Below are 24,625 nucleotides of genomic sequence, written 5' to 3'. Positions count from 1 at the left end.
GTCCAATGAGATGGACAGAAGATTCTTGACCTGGAGGTAAGAACAGCTGCTGCAGGGCCCCTTATTTGGACATCCATAAATCTCTCCAACTAACTTCAGACCATGCAGGGCTAGAGCTAGGTTGGTGGATTTTGCTCCCAGATTAATTCTAGTCTTGCTATTCTTAAGCAAATCTACTGGCATCTTTTAAAAACCTGTAGTTATTTTAAGAACCTCTGCTTAAAGCTCTCCTCCATCTATTGTCGCTTCTCGAAATTTCTCCAATTTAGACTGGTCCAGCACATGTCCACTCAGTCTCTCTATTGCCAATGCCCTGTCCCCTTCGAAACACCGTGATTCTAGAAGCTAAGGATTGGCGACCGGTCCTGGTCTGTACCAGCACCTAACTGAGAGGTGTCGTTCATCTTGATTTAATGAAGAAAAAAAGTTTTTGTCTTTTTGGAACTAAATTAAAACTTTTCCCTGTAATCAAGAAGCCAAATAACATTAAATGTGAATCTTGTCTTACATTTTTCTACTACTATTCTGATTCTGTTTTTCCTTCAAAGCGCCAAGAGGCTCCAGGGTGCATGTTCGCTTTATACGCACTTAATAACATAATATAGCATGGTCGTGAGTTATGAGAGCATTCCAGGATTGTCCCCTATATGGGCACTTAAGGATTTACAGATTGGCATTGCTATCTTGCAAAATGTTTAGGTCTTGCCTAGCACACAGTGCAAGCTGTCTGTTCGTGAAAAAACGTATTGTTGGTTTACAGTGGGCTTAGAGCCCACCTATTGCGTACCTTTATTGTCACTCTGATTTGCTTGCTTTTTTTGAACACTTATAGATCTTTCATTCATGTTTATCCCTCCTTGGAGTATTGCCGTATTACTTGTGTTCTTCCACTGTTTACTTTCCAGGCACTACTTTTGTCTTTATGATTAAACACTTCATGAGAGTGCATGTGTTTTCCAGCTGCCTCAGTTATATACTTCTCTTCGCCCTTCCACTGGGTTTCTTGCTGCTCTTTCTCTCATGCCCATGTGCCTCTCCTCTGCTTCTCTCAGTGTTGTGCTCGCCCACTCGAGTTTCTCCAACCCCTACATGTGTCAATTTCTCACCCAAGTGCTTCTCCCCACCATCTCTGCGTTCCTCTTACTAGCCCTTGTGTTTCTGTTCCTGCCCCTGGTGCTAATTCGTAGCCCCTCTGCACACCTTATTGCTTCCCTACCACCCGCAACCTCTGTGTTTCCCCTGCCTTCTCCTTCTGTGTTGCTTCCCCTATCTAATTTTTAAAAAGTTCACTTTTTTTGTTATTTACAAAACCAACTCAGACAAGTAAATAAACATGAAAAAAGTGTCTGCATCATTTTATAGGCACGTGATTGGTGTGCATGCCTACAAAATGACACAGCTGCATCCTGTTTGTGACCTCTTTAGTCATGCTTAGGTCTGGACTGGCCGTAGCGGGCACCGGGTTTTTCCCTGGTAGGCCGCCAAGGTGAGGGTTGGTTTTGGACTCCTAGGGTGCTGTTTTTGTTACTGGAGCTGTAATATCGGCCCCTGTGACAAAAGCTGCAGCAGTGAGGAGTGGTACTTCCAATTAGCGAATCCCCCTTCCCCCCCACCGGGGCACCGGTCGAGCTGTTTGCCAGGGCCGGTTTCGGTTCCCAGTCTGACCATGGTTATCCTGTACATCATCAGGGGTGTTTTACAGCATCGCTGAAAACCATTAGCAAAACCAATAGGTCCCAAAGGATGTTAAATTCAATGGGACAGTTTTAGGTTTGGTATTGGAGGTGCAAAAGTATCTCTTTAAGCTACTAGTTGTCTGTCTCCAGTGCCACATTACTTTTAATTCAGGGAGTACTCTTCATCAGCGAAATGCTGATGACTGGCACTGTATATATAATCCATCCATTTAGGCGTTTACAATCTCAGTCGCAAACACCCGCTCTATTTTCCTTCAATGCACAGGGTCCCTTTATTTGTTTAATAATAATGTTATTCTTGGTCACCATCAATCATGTTTATGGCACCTATATAGGAACCATATACCATATAAATCAAGAATTCAGCAATAGTGGCTGCTACAGGACCCGTGTGGTGGTGGTCGGGGGGGGGGGGGGGAATGGAAGAAAGGAGAGAAGGCCAAAAAAATAAAAACACTTGCCTGTAGCGCCCGGCTGCTGCCTCTCCTCCGTCATCTTCCTTCTCTTCCTGCAGTCCGAGCCGGCAGCAGGAAGCACCTGGGCTCCCAAGCTCCCCAGAGCCAATCACAATGCTGCAATGCAGTGTTGTGATTGGTCTGAGCGCTGTGGTTCTGCACTCAGACAGAAGCCTGGTGGGGAAGATGCAAAGTGTGCAGGACTGTTTGGCCAGCCCTCTCTTGCGCACTTGCAGTGTAAACCACTCCCCCCCCCCTTGCTCTGGCCTGCCCCGCCCCAAGAACCACTGACGAAATAGAAAAACTAAAACGATAATAACAATAGTTATTATCCTTGTATTTTTCCTTTTGTTCAGTGGGGCGACGCTCCTCCGCCTTAGCGAAGGAGCCGCTACTGCTATCCAGATAAATCAACAATCAATCGACACTTACAGAATGTATAAGATCCAAAATGACGTCAACAGATTCAATCAATACTGTTGATTCTGGTCTACAACAGGACATCACCAGGGAATCAAACCATCTACTATTGAAGCGCTCCTAACAGAACCTGCTCTTTAAATCGTTCATCGTCGTGATTATCTTCTGGTGTAATGTAACTATTCTACAGTTAGCTTTCCAAAACGGACATCATATTTCCGATGAGGACATCACCAGTAACATCGTAACTGCAGTTGGCTCTACCAGGGCCTCTGTATATGCTTTCAATGATGCTGTAAAGTGCTTTGATACCCTCTGGTCTTTCCAGTGCTATATAAAACTTGTTAAATAAATACATTGGAAAAATTGTTTTACCTGTTTCTTTCTTCTTGACCACATGTAAAGTGCTTCGATACCCTTTTGGGTCATGTTTGCGCTATATAAAAATGTATAAATAAGTAAACATTCCTCTCATTGATAAGATTAGTGCACTAACTAAAAAAAACAAAAATGTCCTTGACCTGGTTAACACTAATTCTAGTCCTCCGTATTGGATAATATTGTGTTCCAAGGAGGTAGGAACCACTGCTCTACCTGAGACAGTTGTATGATGGAACAACGCATGCCTCAACAACGCATGCCTTAACCACCCGGTCTTAACCACGTCTTTACCACAAAATTGCGTGGTATAGGCATGCGTGGTAAAGACTTGATGGTAAAGGGACATGTGTGATAAAGATCACACTCCTGCCCCTCTGCCCTGATTCCTACAATTCGGCCCTCCTGCAGTCTATTCTACCCGCCCTTGCCCTATAAACTTTCCCGACCCCCTATCCTGAAACTTAATACTCAATCCCAAGGCCCCTAAAAGCTTCTCCAACCGCAGCCCCCTTCCGGAGCACTAAAACCAGCCCCTATACCTAAAACCTACCCCAATTCCCTCCTGCCCCAGCCCTACTGCCCCCTTGACCTGAAACCTTCCCCTTTCCTCTCCCCCTCCCTGAGCCCTAAAACCAGCCCCCCCCTCTAAAATCTACACCCACCTACCCCCGCCCAACTGCCCATTTAGCCTGTAAACTGCCCCTTTCCTGTACCCTGCCCTGAGCCCTAAACCTCCCGACCCACTGAAAACTAACTCCAACCCATACAATCTACCCCATCTCCTGACCTGACCGCTACAACTCCTGACCCCCAGTCCTGAAAACTACTCCAACTCCCCCAAAACGATCCCCAACCCAAACAAACTACCCCCACCCGTCCCCTGACCTGAGCCTTAAAACTCCCAACACCCACCAGCCCCTGAAACTACACCAACCCGACCAAACTATCCCCAGCCCTGTCCCTTGCCTGAACCCTAAAACTCCTGACCCCCTCCAAGACCTGAAAGCTACCCCCAACCCCTACAAGCTTCCACCCCCAAAAAACCAGACTTACCTCACCGCCTCTTGCCAACCCTTCTTTTTCCTGCTTTTTCGCCGAGCTGCAGCCAGCAACTAGACCGCGTGTGGTTAAGGCATATGCGTGGTTGTGGTTAACAAAAGCGTGGTTATGCTTGCGATGTCGGAACACGAGTAGCTGAGGCCGCTGTGTTCTGACTGTTTCCCACCTCAAACAGATACTCTGGCCTTTCAAACCATTCTTTTTCATGCACACCCCAATTATCACTCAGGCCCTTGATACAAATTGGGTAAAGCGGAATTCCTGTGTGGAATTCTGCCACAACCCGATCTCCAAAAGCTTGGCTTCATACTCGGTTTTCCTGGTTGTGGGAACAACAGACTTGATTTTATTGGGTAACCAGCATTACTGGGCAAGGAATTTGGATAGCTTGTAAGAGGGTCTGTGGAGACATTGGCCATCCAGTGATGGGGAGATGCAATTTCAAAGGTGGGTTGGTACAGCGAAGAGTCCTGAAACAGCAGATACGGAGAGAGGGCACATTTCTAAGGTGCATTGGATTATCATCATGTGTGGAGGACAGTGGATGGCAGGAAAGTTGGACAGTTTATAAGGAATTCGAATATTGATGGGGCCACTGGACGAACAATGAGTGTCCCAATACGGTGATTGGAATATTTCAATTCAATTCAAAAGAACTTTATTCGGTTTTCATGATGAAAGCCATAAAAGTACAAATATGCACAATAAAAAGAAATAAAAGTTATTAACAACATTAAATTCATGATATATTAAAAAATTGATCTCTCACAGAGAACACTGTACTGTCTTTGAAGTCTGTATTTGATGTAGCCATATGGTTTTCATAAGTTTGTGCGATGCCGAAGGCACAGTTTTAAATAGTGTGCAACAGATTTCGTCGCTAGGGTGTTTTCCAAAAACTGCAGCGCCATATACGCTGGGCGGCATCTACGGATCTTCATGACTTTTAAAATTGGTATGATCCACCTTTTGCGATGTTGCGTGTAAAAATTGCAAAAGAAAAGAACGTGGATCGTAGACTGAGATGAAATAGCGTCACAGGGGCACGGTGTCATATTGGGTGTCCAAATATTCTGTGACGGAAATGAAACCATAATGTGAAAAAGATTGAACCTGAAGCGGGTGAGAAGGAACCTTTCAAATTGCGTCAGGTCATACTGCAGATACGGTTGAATAGATGGAGTCAGTTGTATCATAAGGCAGTGTTGGACTGATGGCTTTCCTATTTCGGACATCAATCGCAGTTGAGTTAAATGAGATAGGCATAGCTTTTTTAAGTCTTTCTTTGCTATGTTTGTTACTGATTGTGGTTCTTCATAGAACCTCGAGAGACCGATATCCGCAAGGAAGGATTTTACATAGCTTAGCCACTTAATCTTATTCATACAGTCTAATTTCATACAGTCCTCAATGATTGCTCTGGTGAGATGACATTCATCTGTTGCCCAAATTCTGCGCCACAGCATGATCGGTTGAATCTTGATGAGATCTGAAACGTGATCCAGTCCAAGTTCTAAGTGGCACCCGAAAGTGGTTGTGGTTTTAGGGACTGCTAGTAAAAATTTTAGAAAGAGGTTTTCAACTTTCTGTATTTGTTCAGCATTGGCTGTTGCCCAGACTCCTGCACCAAAAATGGCCGTGCTGATGCATTTTGCATTATAAATTTTTAACATCTCTGATATGGGTCTTTTTCCTAGACGGAGGGAGAACGCTTTTAGAGCACCAATTGTTCTTATGAGAGACAGCTTACACGACGTGATTGCTTGTTTCCAGTTAAACTCTTCGTCAATGGTGATGCCGAGGTATGAGTAAGTTTTAGTTCTTTCAAGAGGGATTTTATCCACAAATATTGACTTTACTCTTTTCCTTTTGGTACCAGAATGCATCACGAAGGTTTTTTTTATATTGACTTTTAGGTTGAGACTTGCCATAAAAGTACAATAGTTATTTAGTGCTTTTTGTAACTGGATCGGGGTTCGTGCGAGGATCACCGCATCGTCAGCGTATAACAATGCTGGGATCGGTCGCCGGCCCACTTCTGGCAGATCTTTCACGCCCTGTAGCATAGCAACTTCGAGTCCATTGGTATAGAGCGTAAATAGGAAGGGGGCCAGTACACACCCTTGCCTGACCCCCTTCTGTATTGGGAAGCTGTCTGTAAGTTGGCCCTCCAATCCGTATCGAACCTTTCCCGTGGCTCCAGAATATAACTCACGCAGAAAATCTATAATTGCGGGCTCAATCCCCATTTGCAGCATTAATGCCCAAAGTTTTGAATGTTCTACACAGTCAAACGCTGCCGTAAGGTCAACGTAGACCATGTGTAGTTTTGATTTTTTTGCTGAGGTGTATTTTCCAGCCAGTAGTGTTAAATTCAAAACTTGGTCCACAGTGCTCAATCCAGACCTGAACCCGTATTGAAGATCTGATAGTACCCCCTGTTCTGTTGACCACTCCTGGAGACGGTCTAGAAGAATCCTCCCTGCCATCTTTCCGACCGAGTCCAGGAGGGAAATAGGACGGTAACAGGTGGGAGAGTCTCTGATGCCTTTCTTATATATGGGGACCAGGATTGATGTTGACCAAGAGTTCGGGAGGCTGATTTCCTTGGCTGCATTCAGAACCTTAGTTAAGAGAGGGGACCAGAGATCAGGGAGTGATTTGTAAAGGTCCATTGGGACTGAATCTGGTCCTGGGGCTTTGCCATTTTTTGCAGTCTTTATCGCTTTCGCTACTTCGTTCATAGTGAAGTGAATTTCTATCGGGTAGTTCACCGGAGGAAGGAACGAGGGTGTAGAGACCAAATCTCCGGTTTTATCCTCACCGAAGACCCCTGAAAAGTGTTTCACCCAGTCCTCGGCATTTATTGCAACATCCAGCGAAGGACCGTCGTTATTTCCATTTAAAAATGGCGATTTTACGATTTTCCAAAAGGCTAGATTGTCCTTTTGTGTGCTGCTGCTTAAAAGTTGGGTCCAGAGATGGCATTGTAGCTCTTTTTTTCTCTGCCTGAGTGAAAGCTTATATGTTTTCCTTAATTGCACAATCTCTTCTCTGTTTCGATCTTTCTTTGCTAGAGCTTTCTTTAATGTTGAATAGCTTTTTGTGCACTGTGTGTTAAACCAACCTTTCCTTAGATTGTTGTTTTGCTTCCTAGGTTTTGTTAATTCTGTGCCGATGGTTTTCACTATTTCATTGTAGTTAGTCAAAATTTCCAAAGAAGTTGCCAGAGGGTTTAGACAGTTGTCGATATGAATCCTGCATTTTTTGATTATGTTTGTGCAGGTTGAGTCTTGGTCTAGGTTACCCCATTTGAGGGTAAAGCCATTCAATCTGTTTAGTGTGAGGTTTTCTTGATGTAGAAGGCCCATATAATCCATAGCTTGCGTTTTATGATGGTTAGGCTCTGAGTAAGTTAGTCTGAGTGGATGGTGGTCGCTAAGTGCATTGTTGTCCACTTCAAAATGCTTTATGCATATGGCGCTGTTAGTGGAGATTAGGATGTAATCAATTAGTGTTTGGGCGCCTCTTCCATGGAACGTTGGTGCAAATTGGATAGTTGGCGTCGTTAGCAAGTTTGCAAACCCTATATCTAGCTCAGACATGGTGGCCTGTATGATGTTTCCTTCCTCTGTGTGGGAAAAATGAGTGATAGGGTTGTCTTGTTCATCTGTGATCCCACATGTTGGGGCATCTCTTTTGCTACAAATATGTATATTGAAATCTCCGCCCCAAATTGTGGAGTGAGTGACTTTAGCGTATTTGATTTTTAATTCATTTGTTGCATCACTAATTTCACTTAGAGCTTTGATAAGTTCCAACAGGCTCATATTATTATAAAAGTTTATTATAGTGTAGCTGACTTGGGGTGAAACTTTTATATCAATGATCTGATAGTTCTGGTGGAGTGCTATTGGCGTTATTTCCTGGCAGGGCCAAAGATTGGAAATGTATATGGTCAGGCCCCCTTTACTTCTCCCAAAAGATGATTTTGTTGCTTGGGAGAAGTAAGTTCTGAATCCCACCAGATGAATTGGATCGTTCGACCATGTCTCCTGAAGGCAGACTAAGTCATTTGTATGAACCAGATCTAAAAAAGTTTTGTCGAGATACTTGGTTACTAGACCCGCCACGTTCCAGAATAACATTTTCCTCTCAAATTCAGTGGTGGAGTTTCCAGATTGAGACGGCAGATCAGGTAGTTGTGCTTCTGCAATTGAATTTGGAGGATCTGTGTTCAGAGTTACCTCGTCTGGTGTGTCCGTGGAGGGGTGTGACGTAGACCACGGACTAAAAGCAGATTTGCAATGATGAGGACGATCGCTGGTCTGATTGCTTTCATATTGAGTTGTAGTTTCTTGGATATGATCATCTTTTCTGGCTATTTGTAAGCAATAGTCGTTGTCAGACGGCTTGCTCTTCAGTTTAGTTAGTGAGGGGGGAGATTGTAATCTGGGACTGTGCAGATGAGTTTGGGTGAGATGCTGTGATAGTGGTCAGTCGACCATTTCTAAACAACTGTAATGGTTGAAGGTTGGAATTCTGGTCCAGGGTTCTCTGTACTGGTGTTGGTTCATCCTCCTGCTGTAATTGTTCCAATCACCTCGTTCTCTGTGATCATATCCCCATTCTCCCTGCGGCTGGTACCTTTGGTGATTGCCCTGCCCTCTGTCGCCCTGATTCCAGATTCTTGGACCTTGGTCGGGTTGACTCCATGACCAATTTGATGGCCAGCTGGAGTCCTCGAAACGGGTGGTTTGTCGAGGATAAAAGAACGATAATCGTTTGACATTTATGCCGTCTTTATTTTCTGGGTTGTCCCAAGAACAGATATAGTCCACTGCCCGTGGATTTTCAAACTTAACTATTATGCAGTCACCGTGAGTTGTTTTTGGCTGTTGACCTATCCAGGACACCCTTCTCACTGTGGTGATTCTGGTGATGTTATTTGGGTGACTGGGCCTGTTGATATTTAGCCAATAGCGTGCTTTGTTTAGTAGAGACCAGGTAGGTTCATCTGTGTCTTTGCTTAGTTCTGGGACTCCGGTTAATATAGCAACAAAGGGTGCTGCTTCCGGCGGAAGATTAACAACTTTAGACCATCTTTTGTTTGTTCGCTCTGGTTTAGTATTTGTTCTCTGCGGTGGATCTTGTCGGGGAGTATTTAATACAGGTGGATTAGTAAGAATAGTTGCTGGTAATGTTTTTACTGGAATCGGGTTTGAGAGTGGTTGGTTTTGTGGACCAGTGAGGATTATTTGTTTGTCCTGGTTGGAGTTGGGTTTCGGGAGGGCAATTGGTTTTGTTAATATTCCTTTTTGTTCACTTGTATTTGTGTTTGTATTGTTTGTGATTTTTGTAGTAGCAAAATTGTTCGTTCCCTGATTCTGAATGTGGGTAACACTCGTCTTACCAGGGTTGATGACAAGGTCTGATGAAGTTGAGAGGTCTTTATTCTTTGAGTTTGTAGTTGTTTTTGTTGTAGCAATTAATATGGCCATTTGCTTTTCTATTAGTTCAAGACTTTTTTGTATGGGGTCAAGCTGATGTTTTACTATTTCCGTTATTTCTTTTAGTAGAAAAGATTCTACCTTTAAATTACTTGCAATCTTTGTTGAATGTTGAGCCGACTTTTCTTGTCGGGATTGTTTTGAATTAGGTGTGTTGAAGTGGTCTTCGATTATAAGTAAATCAGACGTGATGTTATTAGAGTGGTCTATGTTGAAAATATTCTGTAGGTTTTGGGTCTTTGAGGATGGTTCAGAATCAGAAGTTATGGCAATTGTGCGTGTTGGACTCATCGAACGTAGTCCAATTTGGGTCTGAGTTTTGGGAATAGCTCCTTCCCTAATACCTCTAGAGTCAGATTGTGTTAACTCAGTTTGTGTTGGTTGTGTTGTAGCAAAAATGTCAGGGGTCTGTTCGAGGTCCGGAGATGAGTGTGAATTAGACATTTGCGAAGCTACTGAAAGGTCAACTGTGTTTGGTAGTGCGTGAATTTCAACATTCGTCTCAGAGGTTGACTTGTTCAGACGTGCAACATTTGGTGTTTGAGCCTGTGCCAGGACACCCATGGATGAGCGTCGTGCTTGATCGAGTTCGTATGAGACACGGCGATCAATCATCAAAACAGTTTGGTCTATGGTTTCATTTACTTTGTGGAGAAACTGTTCAATGGGACCAACTGTGGTCGCCATATTTTTCTTTGTGGTTTTGCTTCTTGTGCCTCTTGGTGACATAATATATAACTTGACCTAGTTAAATAGATTATCCAGATTTCCAGGTCGTTATATTTCGTAAGGTAATGTTATGTACTCAATGAGTATGTACAGGACTGTTACGCAGGTAATTACCTTGGCTTGGATGTTAGGGGGGTGCGCCCGGTCCGGTCTCCTCCGGTCTGTGACGGGCTAGGACGGGCCCACCCTTGGCCCAGGCTTCGCCCGGCATCCCGCTCGCGTCCCGCGAGACGGGGGTGACTGTGAATTTAAAGCGCCGCCTGGCGCGCGATTGACGCGGATTGCGCCGCTGAGGATGCTGGTCAATGTAGTTTCCCGCCCCGCACCACACTCCGCTCTGCGCCCAGACCCCGAGCTGGAACAGGGGTCAAACGGCGGGAGGCGGGTGGGCGAAGACACAGGCAAAAACGGGATTAGTAGGCTTCCAAATCAGCGTTGGCAAGGGGTCCCAAGGGAACAGCAGCAGTTCACTCTGCAATAGAATCCCCCCCTCGACCGGGGTGACTGTGAATTTAAAGCGCCGCCTGGCGCGCGATTGACGCGGATTGCGCCGCTGAGGATGCTGGTCAATGTAGTTTCCCGCCCCGCACCACACTCCGTTCTGCGCCCAGACCCCGAGCTGGAACAGGGGTCAAACGGCGGGTGGCGGGTGGGCGAAGACACAGGCAAAAACGGGATTAGTAGGCTTCCAAATCAGCGTTGGCAAGGGGTCCCAAGGGAACAGCAGCAGTTCACTCTGCAATAGAATCCCCCCCTCGACCGGGGTGACTGTGAATTTAAAGCGCCGCCTGGCGCGCGATTGACGTGGATTGCGCCGCTGAGGATGCTGGTCAATGTAGTTTCCCGCCCCGCACCACACTCCGCTCTGCGCCCAGACCCCGAGCTGGAACAGGGGTCAAACGGCGGGAGGCGGGTGGGCGAAGACACAGGCAAAAACGGGATTAGTAGGCTTCCAAATCAGCGTTGGCAAGGGGTCCCAAGGGAACAGCAGCAGTTCACTCTGCAATAGAATCCCCCCCTCGACCGGGGTGACTGTGAATTTAAAGCGCCGCCTGGCGCGCGATTGACGCAGATTGCGCCGCTGAGGATGCTGGTCAATGTAGTTTCCCGCCCCGCACCACACTCCGCTCTGCGCCCAGACCCCGAGCTGGAACAGGGGTCAAACGGCGGGAGGCGGGTGGGCGAAGACACAGGCAAAAACGGGATTAGTAGGCTTCCAAATCAGCGTTGGCAAGGGGTCCCAAGGGAACAGCAGCAGTTCACTCTGCAATAGAATCCCCCCCTCGACCGGGGTGACTGTGAATTTAAAGCGCCGCCTGGCGCGCGATTGACGCGGATTGCGCCGCTGAGGATGCTGGTCAATGTAGTTTCCCGCCCCGCACCACACTCCGCTCTGCGCCCAGACCCCGAGCTGGAACAGGGGTCAAACGGCGGGAGGCGGGTGGGCGAAGACACAGGCAAAAACGGGATTAGTAGGCTTCCAAATCAGCATTGGCAAGGGGTCCCAAGGGAACAGCAGCAGTTCACTCTGCAATAGAATCCCCCCCTCGACCGGGGTGACTGTGAATTTAAAGCGCCGCCTGGCGCACGATTGACGCGGATTGCGCCGCTGAGGATGCTGGTCAATGTAGTTTCCTGCCCCGCACCACACTCCGCTCTGCGCCCAGACCCCGAGCTGGAACAGGGGTCAAACAGCAGGAGGCGGGTGGGCGAAGACACAGGCAAAAACGGGATTAGTAGGCTTCCAAATCAGCGTTGGCAAGGGGTCCCAAGGGAACAGCAGCAGTTCACTATGATTAGAGGTCTGTTATAGGTCAGCATAACGTGGAAGAACTGCTGTCACAGTTACCATCCAGCACCACCTCCCACAATGCAATTGGGCTCCTCCCATTTCGCAGGAAAAAAGTCATTGGAATATTGATGGGGCACTGGACAACACAACTGAGTTGAAATGTCACTGCTCGATTAAAGCATTGAAGGTGCATTGGACAACTGATAGTGGTTGTGATGGAATCATAATAAGTTGAATATCAAATAGGTATTAAAAAGCTGATAAAAAGAGGTGGAATTCTGATTGGTGATCAACATATTACTGGTTTGGAAGATATTTTACCAGTTGGGAATTAGAATTACGAATGACCAATGAGAAAACCAGTGATTGGGGAGTTGAAGTTTTGGCATTGGTTTGGAATACGGACTAGATCACTTAAGAAACAGGTAAGAGATTGGTCGTTCCAATCTCGACTGTCGATTGGCCAACTCATGATAGGTGACAGAGTTCTGGTGTTAGACTGGAATATCGATGGAGCATGAAAACTAAGGATGGGGCTCTGGAAGATGGAAGATGGCCTGGCATAGTCATTGTGCAGTCACAAAAGGAAAATGTTTAATGCTGGAGCTTCAGTTGCAATGCGGGACTGGAAAATTGATGGTACAGTGGATCATTGACACCGATGATGTTGTAGCTGGGATTTCTAGGGTCCAGATGTATGTCGATGGGAGCAGTGCTGGAATATAGTGGAAGAAAGATTGATTCTCTAGCTATTCTTGAGCCCATCCAGGATCTGGGGAAGTCCCATTGAATCCTCCTCTACCTGCCCTGACACCGTGTATCAACATTGGGCCACACACTGGGGGTTCACGCATTTTCATATTGCTTTACCCGCGGGGTTAGTGAGGTGAGGCAACAGCCCAGTAATAAATGGCTCACTTAATGGACATTCACTAATTCCTCTTGTCCACACCGAGTGTCCTTCTGGGAGTGGTTGGAGGCCACATCGAACAACGCAGATAGAACATCCCTCCAGGTTCAGCAACAAACTATGCTACACTAGAGTATCACGTAACAGGTTCCAAGAGTTCACGTGAGATTTGAAAGTGTTATTTACTTCACTCGTGCTCTCTGTAGTGGTAAGAACAAGTGCTTTCTAGGAATACCTAATGTGCCTGTATATGACCTACCACTAATTTATACAGCCCACAATGTAAAGTAAATGTTTCCAGCTAATATTAAATGATTGCTTCCCAACCAAACCCATGCCCATCAACCTTAAATAGTAAAACGTTAGGTGTATATGTTTACAGAGGGCACGTAAACACACTAAGCCAATTTACCTGATCTAAGCTTAAATAAGGCTTCCAACAAAAATGTTAACCCACTGAACTTTTTTTTTTCATCTAAAAGAAATTTATTAACTTTGCATTATATGTAATTGTATGCAACTGGTTTATCAACTGCTTGACCAGAGAGTATTGCCAGCCTTAGTCTAAACCACGTGTTATGCTATCTGCATGTTATCAGCATTATTCTCTGCAGTAAATGCATTTATCACCTAAGCTATCTAAAAATGTAGTTTATTAAGAGAGAATAACTTTACTATCACTCTTCCCAGTTTTCCATTTTCCTTAGGGTTAAAATTTATATTTTAAAAAAGTAACGTGAAGGATGTCTTTGAATCGATCACCGTGACTCTGTCCTCTCTCTGCCTAGAACTTGTGCTCCACTATTTGTGGTTTCCCGAATAATTTTGTTCCCATTGGGATAAGGTATTCTGCCACTATGGGTGGAGGGTAGAAAATGTATATGGGTGCTGGAATATTGATGACGTAATTGAACATGCATCATTGTTGGACGCATCATTTACTTGATGTACCATTCGGAAAACCAATTGTTGAGTGACTTCAAATTCCCGAAGTTACAGATGACAGAAACTTGGAATTTTGAAAAGGCTATTGGAATACCCATATAGTAGGCATGGAATTCAGTTAGGAACACTGAAGCATTGATGAAGAAGATTCTTTTGGAGTGGCGGAAAGATTGATAGATTTTGCAAGTTGGAATACTGCAGGGAGAACCACGATTGAAATTATATTTTCCCAATTAATACATGTTATGTTGTTATATTAGTTGTATTTGTTAAGTGCATAATCATTCGTGGGGGAATCCTGGGGCAGAACAGGTGTTTGTTAATTGAGAAGCCAAGTCTCCAGTTTCTTGCACAATTCAACAAGAGATGCGGCTTTGATGTGTAGTGGGAGGCCGTTCCACACTTTGAGTGATGTAAGAGAGTGCCTGCAGGGGCGGCTCTAGGCTCATGGTGGCCCTGGGCAGGGAGCGTAGATAGGGGGCCCCGAAAGAGGGGGTCCAGGCGGAGCGCGGAGACCAGTGAAGGGGGGGGGGGGGTCAGGGTGTTTGGAAGTGGAACAGAGCCGGAGGCCGCCAAATCCCTGCATGGGGCCCCCACGCAAATATGTATCCATCTTCAGAGAATTATTATATTAAGGATATATATAGGCGTGGTGGCCCCTGGGGTTTGGTGGCCCTGTGCAGGTGCACAGCTTGCACATGCCTAAGGCCGCCCCTGGTGCCTGTCCTCCAGGTTTGGTTGTGTATGCATGGGGTGTGTGTAGGTAGGAGCCCTGTGGAGCAGAGGTGTCTGGGTGGTTGGGGTAAGGAGATGCAACTGTTCAGGTAGTTGGGGCTTAAGTTGTGTAGTGTCTTGAATGTGTGTGTGAGGAGTTTGAAATGAGTGTGTTTGTGTATCTGGAGCTCCCAGAGGTGTGATGTGATGTGAGTTCTGTGTGTGAGGTTGAAGATTAGTCTGGCTTTCGAGTTCTGAATGGCTTGCAGTGGTCTAATGAGTTGCTTGGTGATCAAAGTATAGAGGTTGTTACGGGCAGAGAGTGTGTTCCCTAGATCGCTAGAACTCTGGTTCTTGTTAATTTCTCCTTTGCATCTCTGATAAATACCTCTTCCTTGTGCAAGAATAGTGAAAGGTGGTGGGGGTAATAATTTCATCATGAAACACACCAACGCTGGGCATACAGAATATTGCACAAAAAAGGGTCACACCTTTGACTTCCACAGGAAAAATATTATTTTATTGAGCATTTGAAAATTAGTATTTAACATTGACGCACAGATAAAAAATATTTACACTGTTCCAAAATATAAACAATCTGCCTCTCCCAAGAGAAAGTAGTTCACTATCAACAAAAATAGAGAAGCCAGGTGACTCAGAATCTTTGAACTACTCCCAAGTCAGGGCATTTTTGACCAAAATCTGGGATCTTTCAAATATATAAATATATCTCTATATATCATTGCAGTTTTACACACAAAGGCAACCCCTGTATGAACTCTACCCACTCTTCCAAACAGGAAGCTCAGTGCATTGTGGGAAGGGGACAGCCAGCCCACAAACCCATAATCTTTGGACGTTATATATCACAAAAGATGAGACGAGAAAGAAAAAAAGTTAATTATCTTCGTACTTCTCTTGTTTTTTCTTTCTCCTTTCGCAGTGCAGTAAACATCTCGCCACAAAGTGATATGTTTTTCCCCCCCCGTAACACGGGCGAGTTTCGTGAACGGAATAGGACCACATGTGCTCAATAGGTGTCATAACTCTGCCCTACATTAGATGTAGGTGGGAGCTGGACATTTTTATCACAATGATTTAAAGCAGTTGTACAACATTCCTAGGCTTTTTCACTTTAATCTGGAACCATCTACAGTTCAAATGTTTCAAATCCAGTTCGTACATTCTAACTTTATGCATTTTGCTGATTGAAATGTGTGCACCTTTTATTCTTCACAAAAACCCTAGCATTCAAAAACAAGTACTCCTCCTCTGAAGTTACCGTGCAAGTGTTACTTATAATATTTTGATGTTTATGGTGTAAGCATAAGGTCACCAATTTGAAATTCACCTGCATAGTGTTTTAGATGCACAGTTATGACGAGGACTCATCAGCTATGTAAATTGTTCTTCTGAGTACAGAAGAAAATATGCACAATATATGGAAAGCTGTCTTGATAGGGGGCTATTCTTTTTCAAATCATTGTTTTCATGTGTGCTATTTCAGTTGGAACAACTGTGAACTAGGATTACAAATCCCAGAACCGGATGCTCAACGAAAAGCCAGGACTAGCCCACCACATCGGCAGGAGTATGCAGAGCATGTGTATCTACAGCAACACTTACCACGAACATAAATGTTTCGGCCTGTCTGTTTTAGTAGTGCAGTCTCTCTAAATCCTCCTTTTGGGACAACGGAACTTGTATCACACCCAACCCACAGGGACAATTTGGTCCAATGTAACTTTGGTTTGTGCTGCAGGCCAGGTTTCTTCTAATGGACTACGAGTACCATAATGCACTGGGAAGCAGTTGAGGGCAGGATGGGCTGACCTTGACCCTCGCGGCACTGTGTCAGCTGCTGATGAGTAAACACCAAGTGCTGGCAGATTCTCGTATGACCAGCCTAGGTGGCGCACGTGCAATCATGTGTACACAATGGAAACTTTCAGGCTTTGTGTAAGGAGCTGTCTCGTGCTTGGATTAGACTACTCTAGGGCATTACTGAATGCCACTCCTGTGGGAGCTATGCGTTGCAGTCAGTGTGGTCCAACAGTAATGATAAGACACCCTCTTGAGGAGTGTTTGGTGCCAACTGTGGACTGTACTTGAGTATGTGACTTGATATGGCCAGCTTTTCCTGTGTTGAAGGTAGTTCTTGATAGCACTAGAAAGTTTCTGTGTGTGGGGGGGAGGTGGGTGTGTGTGTGAAGTGATCCATTCTGCATCTGCAGCCTGGTAGGCAGCGTCCTGTGGTTTTGGCTCTAGTGTTCGTCGGACGACTCGCTCTAAGAAAGTAAAGACCCTGAATGTATTGGATAAAGAGCGACCCAAAGTAGACTCTGGGGCTGTGATCGGGAGGAGGGAGTGTCAGGCGGGGGAACGGCCAGATCCTACGTTCCACATCACCTGCCTACAGCAACAGTAAACACTACGAGTTTCACTCTCTACTCCATTCGACAGCTACGTGCAGTGGGGGAGGCTCAGCAGGGCCTCACCGGACCATGATTAACAGTGACCACTACTATGGAGCTTGTGTCCTCACGCATGCGTACCCATGGCATTCTCAAAACCAGTGCTAAGGTGCCATTTACACCTTACAAGCGTGTGTCTCAGACAGCATCTCTTGGAGGACGCTGCTCATCTCAGAACCTAATCGTCTTATCAGCCATGGTGCAAGGGTCCTCTCGAGAACTCTCCTAGGACCATTACTTGGCACAAACATCCTGATCTATTTCACACCAACAGCAGAGTGGTGCAAAGTCCAGGCTTCTGAGGCACCCTGCCATCGTGACCCCTGGATATGTCCTTCATCACTGGGCCACCTCCTCTCCGGGGAGCTGTCAGAGTCCCTGGGGGCACTGCCACTTTCCATTCTCCCAAACACTCAGAACTGTCACATTCTGAACATGAAAGTCAGACAGTGTCAGGCTGGGCGCTAGTCCTTCGCCTCCAGATTCAGAGGTGGAAGCTGTTTCAGGGCTTGCATCAGAGCAGACGAGTCCAGGGGCGACAGGCCAGACCCTGGGGAAGGCAGTCTTTGGGGCATCAGCAACGAAGAGGTGTTCTTATCTGAGCCCATCAGCCCAGAGAGGGCTGCAGAGGAGGCGGAGAGCCCTGGATACAACATGGGCATGGACCCGGGGTACCAGCATTTCTCCAGCATTGGCAGGTAGGCTGCAGTCGAGGGAGGAAGCAGATAGAAGGGCAGGCAGAGTGGGTGCTGGTGGGGGTTTGGGCCCAGGAAGCCCTGAGATGCCATCAGGTCGCTTGTGCTGAACGGGGACCCTGCATCGTCGGAGGTGTCCTGTCTGGGCCGCTTGGCAGGAATGTCCTCAGATTCCTTCTTGATATGATGCACCCGCTCTTGTACCTGGTATGCCAGGGGAGACTCCTTCTGATAGTACCGCTGGGCAGCAGTCTCACTCTTCTCCAGCTCCCCTCCATACCCACTGTCTGTGTCTGTGTCGCTGCCACTCTGCTCCCCGTTGGAGTGGGCATATGTCCTCTGGATGACCGGGACGCAGTTCTTGCCATGCCCCTCTGCAGCTTTAGCTAAAGAGCTAGGTTTCTCCTTCTGATCGGTTCCACTCTTGGCACCCTTGGGTGCATGCCAAGTTGCCCCTCCATGGAGAACATCTGTGGCCACCCGCTGGAGGTGGCCGACCAGCTGCGAGGACTCCAGATCGTTGCCCTCACTGTCCTGCTCCGCCAGGTACTGCAGCACCTCTTTCGCGCAAACCTGGAAGCCTGAACGGAATACTTCCTGCGTGGAGTCTGGCATAGCGGGGGCCAAGTCACCTGCAAAAAAAAGGAGTATGAGCATTATAACACGTCGTTGAATAAGGCAGGACATCTCTACAATAGTGCTGTAATATTTCACGCAACACACGGGCGCTAATCTAGAAACTAATGTTAACCCCTTGCATGCGGCCGCGATTCTGCGCCTGTGTGGCAAAATTGCAAGTGGGCGGGTTCATGACGGCCCCCAGCCGTCATCAGCACACGAGCGCCGTAGTGCATGACGGCTGGGGGCCGTCATCAGCATGCAAGGGGTTAAAATGACTCCACACCGAACAGGCTGATGGTCATGCTTAGCCAGATGTGTGCTCTCTTCAGGGGTTGGCTACTACAGCTAAACCCAAATCGCAACTTCTTCTCTGCTTCGACCCACCGTTGCTGGATGCGTGCCCTCAAACAGTAGCAGAGGCTGTTCCTGATAGCCCTGGCACTCCTGCACTGACTTTATGGAGTCTATGGCACCTGCTGTCTCAGTGGGTTACAGAGCTCTGGCAGAAGCTTCGAGTAGACCATGTGCAGGATTTGTGTTCAGCTTCACCTAGAGGTCAACATGGGCCTGCAGTAGCAGCTTCCCGGGGCTTAGGAGGCAGTGTATTGGTGGGACCCCTTCTAAGCGCTCCATACTCTAGGAAAGAGCCAAGGGGCATATTACCAACAACTAGCGATAATTATCGCTGTGTTGGCTTAGCGGGAATATTTCTGTTGCTGCCCTTCACCTGTTTTTATCGCTGAGATACCTTGCTATTAGCAAGGTTTATCTCAGGAGTGATAAAAAACAGGCAAAATGCGTGAATATCGCTGTCAATACTGCGATATTCAGGCATTACCGCGACAACGCTCTTAGTCATGTTATCCACCTCTCCTTGTATAACATGGCTAAGAACTGGTCAGGGCAGGCATTAGCTTTTGGAGATATTCACGCTTAGCGCGAATATTTCCAAAACAACGCCTGTGTTGATCATAGGCGATAGCAATTGCAGCGACTGTTTGCAGTCGCTGACATTTTGGCACGCCCACTTTGCATGTCATTAGCGTTAATTATCGCTGACATGCAAAGTGGGCCCCTAAATGCCCGCTATCGCCTACAAGCTGTCGCTAACTGGTGTTAGTGACAGCTTGGTAATTGGGCGATAAAATTATCTCTGCATTAGAGGGAAAAAGACCCGCTAAAGCGGCGATAATGGCCCTTGGTAATATGCCCCAAGTTTTTAATTTCTTGCGAAACAACAGCAGGTCCTGCACCTGTGATCCAGGACGGGTACCAGCACCATCCCAGGGATGCAAGCTTCCATCAGGTCCCCTGCACCATGCCAAGGGTAGTAGGGCACAGTGGGTTAGTGCAGGCCCATGCATTGCCTCCACCACCCTTACCCTCAGAGTAGGAGGGCATAGTGCTGATGCTCATCCTGAACTGCCCCCCCCTTACCCCAGCATCACCCCTTAGCTCCCCCCTCAATGGTACTGCGGACACTCACCGGCTTGCGCCCCGTTGCTCTGTAAACTGATGATCTTTTGCTGCTGCTGCTCAGTGAGGATGGTCAGGGCTTTAACGTGCTTCAAGGTCAGTTCCAAGACGACAGCCTTCTCCAGGTGACCCAGAGTCTGAAAAAACAAGATGGCGCTGGTCACAAACCTTGTCCATACAGCCCTGTAGCGTGAGTCGAAATACCACTGTGTAAAGCATATCATACAACAATCACCGAGGCCCTGACTCTGCCCCATGTCCGCATCTACACCTCAGCCTGGGTGAACAGAACTCGGCGACTTCCTGGTCCTCACAGCGCTATAATTGGCTGGGTTACACCAGAAACATGGCGCATGCGCGCATTCTTCTGGCTGCTGCTGTCTGGCTGTCGAGGACCTCACGCTGCTAATTAGTCAGAGAAAGTCCCGACCATGGCTAAAAATACCCTGTCTGGCTCGCGCCCAAGGCTGCGCTATATGCACAGTTCAGCAGAGGGATCATTATACATAGAGGGTAGAAACCGTTCCTCTTTCGATATATTACACCCTTGTGACTCCTTGTGACTGGTGTTTTATAACAACGTAATAACTTTTTATGAAAATGACGAACACAAAAGCAGGTTTTTTTATGCTAAAAAAATTGAATTTAAAAAACGAAAGCTTTAACTTGAGGTTCTTAATCTTTAAACCCCGGTAAATTGAGGCGGGTGCCTTGCCTGCCACTCTCGAGCACAAACTCGCGACTCTGTAGGAAGCCAGGGAAGTTTCTAGAATGCACCAACTTCAAAATTATATTAACCCCAAATCCCCATGAACTAGATACTAAAATTCTCCCGTAAATATTGGAAACAGTTGAAATAATCCGCAAACCGATATATAATTTAGAATGGCAAGTACATTCTGGGTTAAATAAATGACGTGCCATTACCTGCCGGTCGTTGGTAAAATAACTCAAAAAGCTAAGCTTTCTCGAGCCGCAATTGATACAACTTCTGCATTAATATTTCATTCTCGTGTTTCAAACATAGATACATTTTCTACTCGTAGCCTACGTCTCCGTCGTAAGTATGTTTATTTTTCTTGGAGTATTGAAAAACTGCGCCTCACTCACTCCTCTGTGGCATGGCCAATGCAGGGGCAGTGGCTGTACCGCTAAAATAAGCCACAAGGGGGAGCTGTGGCCCTTTGCGCATCTTCAGCTCACACTGTCTGCAAATGCTAGACCATGTCTGTGGGCGATTCACGCACAATCAAGAGGTGCTTAATCAGGTGTAGAAAGTTAAAGTGCTTTTTTTACGTGGTTCCCAAAACTCGGGATTATGTATTTTTATACTTCTTCCTGCGCGATCCCAGGCCTCTGACGCACCAGTGGGCGCGCACAATGAGGTTTATTTGAGAGCCCCGGTTCCTAGGACTAGTTTTCAAGATTCACAATTTAACACCAGAGCACTTCATTCAAGCGTTGATATTAAACTGAAGCTCCTTTCGGGCTCCTCTCACTTCCTCCACCTGAATAAAGGCTAGGGAGGGGCGCACGCCACCCTGAGGGCGGTAGCCTGTGACGTGTTTACACGGTTGAGGGGAGCGGTATTTGGGGTCAGAAAGGACACAGGTCAGTGCCTCGCTAGAAACGCATTGCGCACATTGGCTGTTCTGGAACATTTCACAGCAGTCGCTCGAGGCGCTAGGTGTGCCCCGCCCCCTCCCGCGCGCGAGGCGCTTACCGTGAGCTTTAGGTGTTCCGGGAGGAGGTCCTTCAGCTGAGCGATGCACTCGTTGATCCGGTCCCGCCTCTTCTTCTCGATCAGGCGGTGCGGCAGCTTGTAGGTGTCCTGTGGGCGGAAGGAGAGAGCGCTTAGAGGCAGGCTGCAGGCAGCGCTACAGAGGGTGACGGGCTGAGTGCCCATAACACATAAGAGTTTAAACCTCGAGCAAGCTATCTATCTATCTCGCTCCATACACCACGCCTGGTTTAAATACCCCATATACCCATACACCAGTCACGCCAGGTTCAAATACCACATATTCCCAAACCTCATAGTCCCCTGCCCCAGTCACAACCGGTTTAAATGCCTAAAACATCCTCCATACATTGGGGAAAATGTAAGAATGCACCTTCTTTCGAAGTACACTATTACACCCCCACCACATTCACCGCCACACTTAGTGCCCAAAGCGCCAAGAAACCACAGCAGCAGTACTCCGCACTAAGGGTTCACGTCTGCCCCAGAGTTCACCAGTACCAAACCGGAGTCCCCCCTGGGGTCAAGGGGTCTTGGGCAATTTAAACACCGCAGACTGTACTGCACGCACGCTCGTGCCAATGAACGCGATTCATTTGCCCATGAAACACCCTGCATTGGTGATAAATTTTAAATAAATAAATAATGAATATAGAGCCACGTGGATGCCCTGAGATCGGATAACAGTAAGTGAGCGTTTGGTATCAAATCCATGCACCACACACCCAGCAGGAAGTGTGCACACAGACAAGCCATGTATGTATACAATCAGACAGGGTCCGTGACACACCCACACAGGTGCATAAACACATGCACAGTGGTGCACACACAAGAACAGCCAGCAAACAGGACACAGCCTATTTCGAGCAGAAACAGAGAGGGCTTATGCACGCAAAACATATACACTAAACTGCCGCAATGTGGCGTCACACAGACACACCAGGGCACTCGAGGACAGGTGGAGCAGACAGGAACCCCTCGGAATCACACATGTGACGTGCAAACACTCCTGCATATACTGGAGTCGCCTATAGAAAACCGACGACCCACCGTAGAGGGCAGACACACACCTGCAGACACAACTGGGATAATATACACAACAATGTGCCCGAAGAAGGGCGTGTGCGGGTTTTGGAACCGAGCAACCAAACAGTTGATCGCCAAGTGGAAGTATCCACGCAAGAACACCTTTTTTTCTAAAACTGTGTTTTCGTCTCTGTAATTAATGTTTATTATACTAATAATATTCTATGAAAAACTATTATTTTAATTTGACGTTTTTCATTAAAAAAATCTATGCCACTTAGCATTCCACTTCAAAGCGCTTCTTAATCGAAGGTTCTGAATAAATGGAGACCTGTACTGAGAAGTATCAACTGTTTGCACCCCATTTGCCCCAGGGGTAACTAGACTGCAAACGGCTGGACCTTGATAGCTATATTATATAATATTGGGAGAAGCGGCCCTCAGAGGTGTGTCCTAGGCGCAACTTGCAGACTCCGTGACCAGGAGCTCTGGGTGTGAATGAGGGGTTTCTAAATGTGTGCGAAATGTGTGATCTTGGGCAAAGGACGCTATCGCCCCGTTCTCCAGTTCCATCATCTGCCGAACGTGCCACTACCCAGATGCAACAATGGCCGATATACACCAGCAATCATCCATAAACCACTAATTTCACAGGTGAGACGTCAATGGACAGTGTTAAAGAAGTGCGGATATATGGGGAGTTCTCGCTATCCAGACTTTCAGGGGGCGGGTATGTGGTTATTTTCTTACAGCAGTATTATCAACCAGTGGCGCGACAGCACAGTCCAGCACAACATGCAACATTTCACTGTATACTTTTCATCTAGCGCACTGCGAGCTGAACTGCCTCAAGGCGCTTGAGCTGTGGCACTAGTACAATGCCTCTTGTTCTTCTTACCTTGCTGTCCTCGCTCCTTTTCAGCGCTCTCCGGGGTTTGTAGAGCTGGTACATATGCGCAAAATCCATTCTGAAAAAAAGAGTAAACAAAGATGAGATGGGCACAATCGGGGGTGCAATGGGAAAAAACACCAAAATAAGCATTCTGAAAATATCAGAATTAAAAAGTGGGCGTGGGAGGGTGTCGAGGGGTTGTCACCAAGAACACCTGTATTGTTTGCACCCGTGGTGTGGTATAGGGGGGTGTCTCCGCAGTGGAAACCTACCCTGGCACGGGGCTGCTCTTCTCCAGCGTCGGGCTTGACAGCTTGGCCAGGCAGGCTGGTGACGGCTGACCAGCGGGCATCCTCTCCATGGCACCCGAAACTTTCCGGCTGGACTGGCAGTCCAAGCTTCCTTCGGGGAGTTGGCGCGGGTGCAGAGCGCCAGGTGCCCACGACAGTCCCAGGGGTCCAGAAAACAAGGGTGGCAGAGATGCCCGGTTGGTGGTGCCCGGCTGGTAGTTTGCCAGCGCGCTGTCAGATAATTCCAGTGTCAAGTCTCTGTGTCCGCTGCAAGGTCTGTGTGCCCACACCTCAGTGCCCACTTCCGAGATTAGTGTGTCCACTGTGGGATGCCCACTTCCGAGCTTGTGTCTGAAAGAGTCTGTGTGCCCGCAGCTAGGTGCACACTTCCTTTCCTGTGTGTCCGCTCTCCGTGCCCACTGTGTGCAGCCGCAGCTCTCCGTGCCCAGCTACTTGCCACTCCACACCTCAGCCTGTGAATGAGGAGCCTGGCAGCGGCGGAGGCTTGGTTAAAAGGCAGGGGGCGGCGGGGAGGAGTGTGCGGCAGGGCGCGGGCGCGACGTGTCCTGCCCTGTGACTGCAGGCACGTCTGGAGCCCAGTGACCCCGCCGCCGCCTCGGTCACATGAGCCGCACGTGTTGGCCAATGCTGCAGGGCGTGGGGGGAGATCCGCGTGTCTGGCTGCCAGAGGCCTGCCATTGGCTGGCCGGGAGGCAGGCGCCGCCCCCGTCCCACACGCACTCACGCACACACACACACACACACGGGGAAGGGAGGCTGATCACACGGAGTGCCATC

At 47.4% G+C, this 24,625-nt stretch overlaps 1 protein-coding gene across 1 annotated transcript; it reads right to left on the bottom strand.

The window, feature by feature from the left end:
- Positions 1-15,110: 15,110 nt before the first annotated feature.
- Positions 15,111-24,402, bottom strand: BHLHE40 (basic helix-loop-helix family member e40). Its single transcript, XM_078661663.1, has 5 exons — positions 23,810-24,402; positions 23,544-23,613; positions 21,602-21,709; positions 19,889-20,015; positions 15,111-18,413 (listed from the first exon to the last, which is right to left on the bottom strand). The coding sequence occupies exons 1-5, from the start codon at positions 23,896-23,898 to the stop codon at positions 17,551-17,553; spliced, it is 1,257 nt and encodes a 418-aa protein (XP_078517789.1). The 5' UTR covers positions 23,899-24,402; the 3' UTR covers positions 15,111-17,550.
- Between the last annotated feature and the right edge of the window lie 223 nt (positions 24,403-24,625).

The sequence above is a fragment of the Lissotriton helveticus genome, chromosome 9 (assembly GCF_964261635.1).
Source record: "Lissotriton helveticus chromosome 9, aLisHel1.1, whole genome shotgun sequence".
Classification (NCBI taxonomy): domain Eukaryota; kingdom Metazoa; phylum Chordata; class Amphibia; order Caudata; family Salamandridae; genus Lissotriton; species Lissotriton helveticus.
The sequence above is the reverse complement of the archived record's forward strand: the minus strand, read 5'-3'. Positions and strand labels throughout refer to the sequence as shown.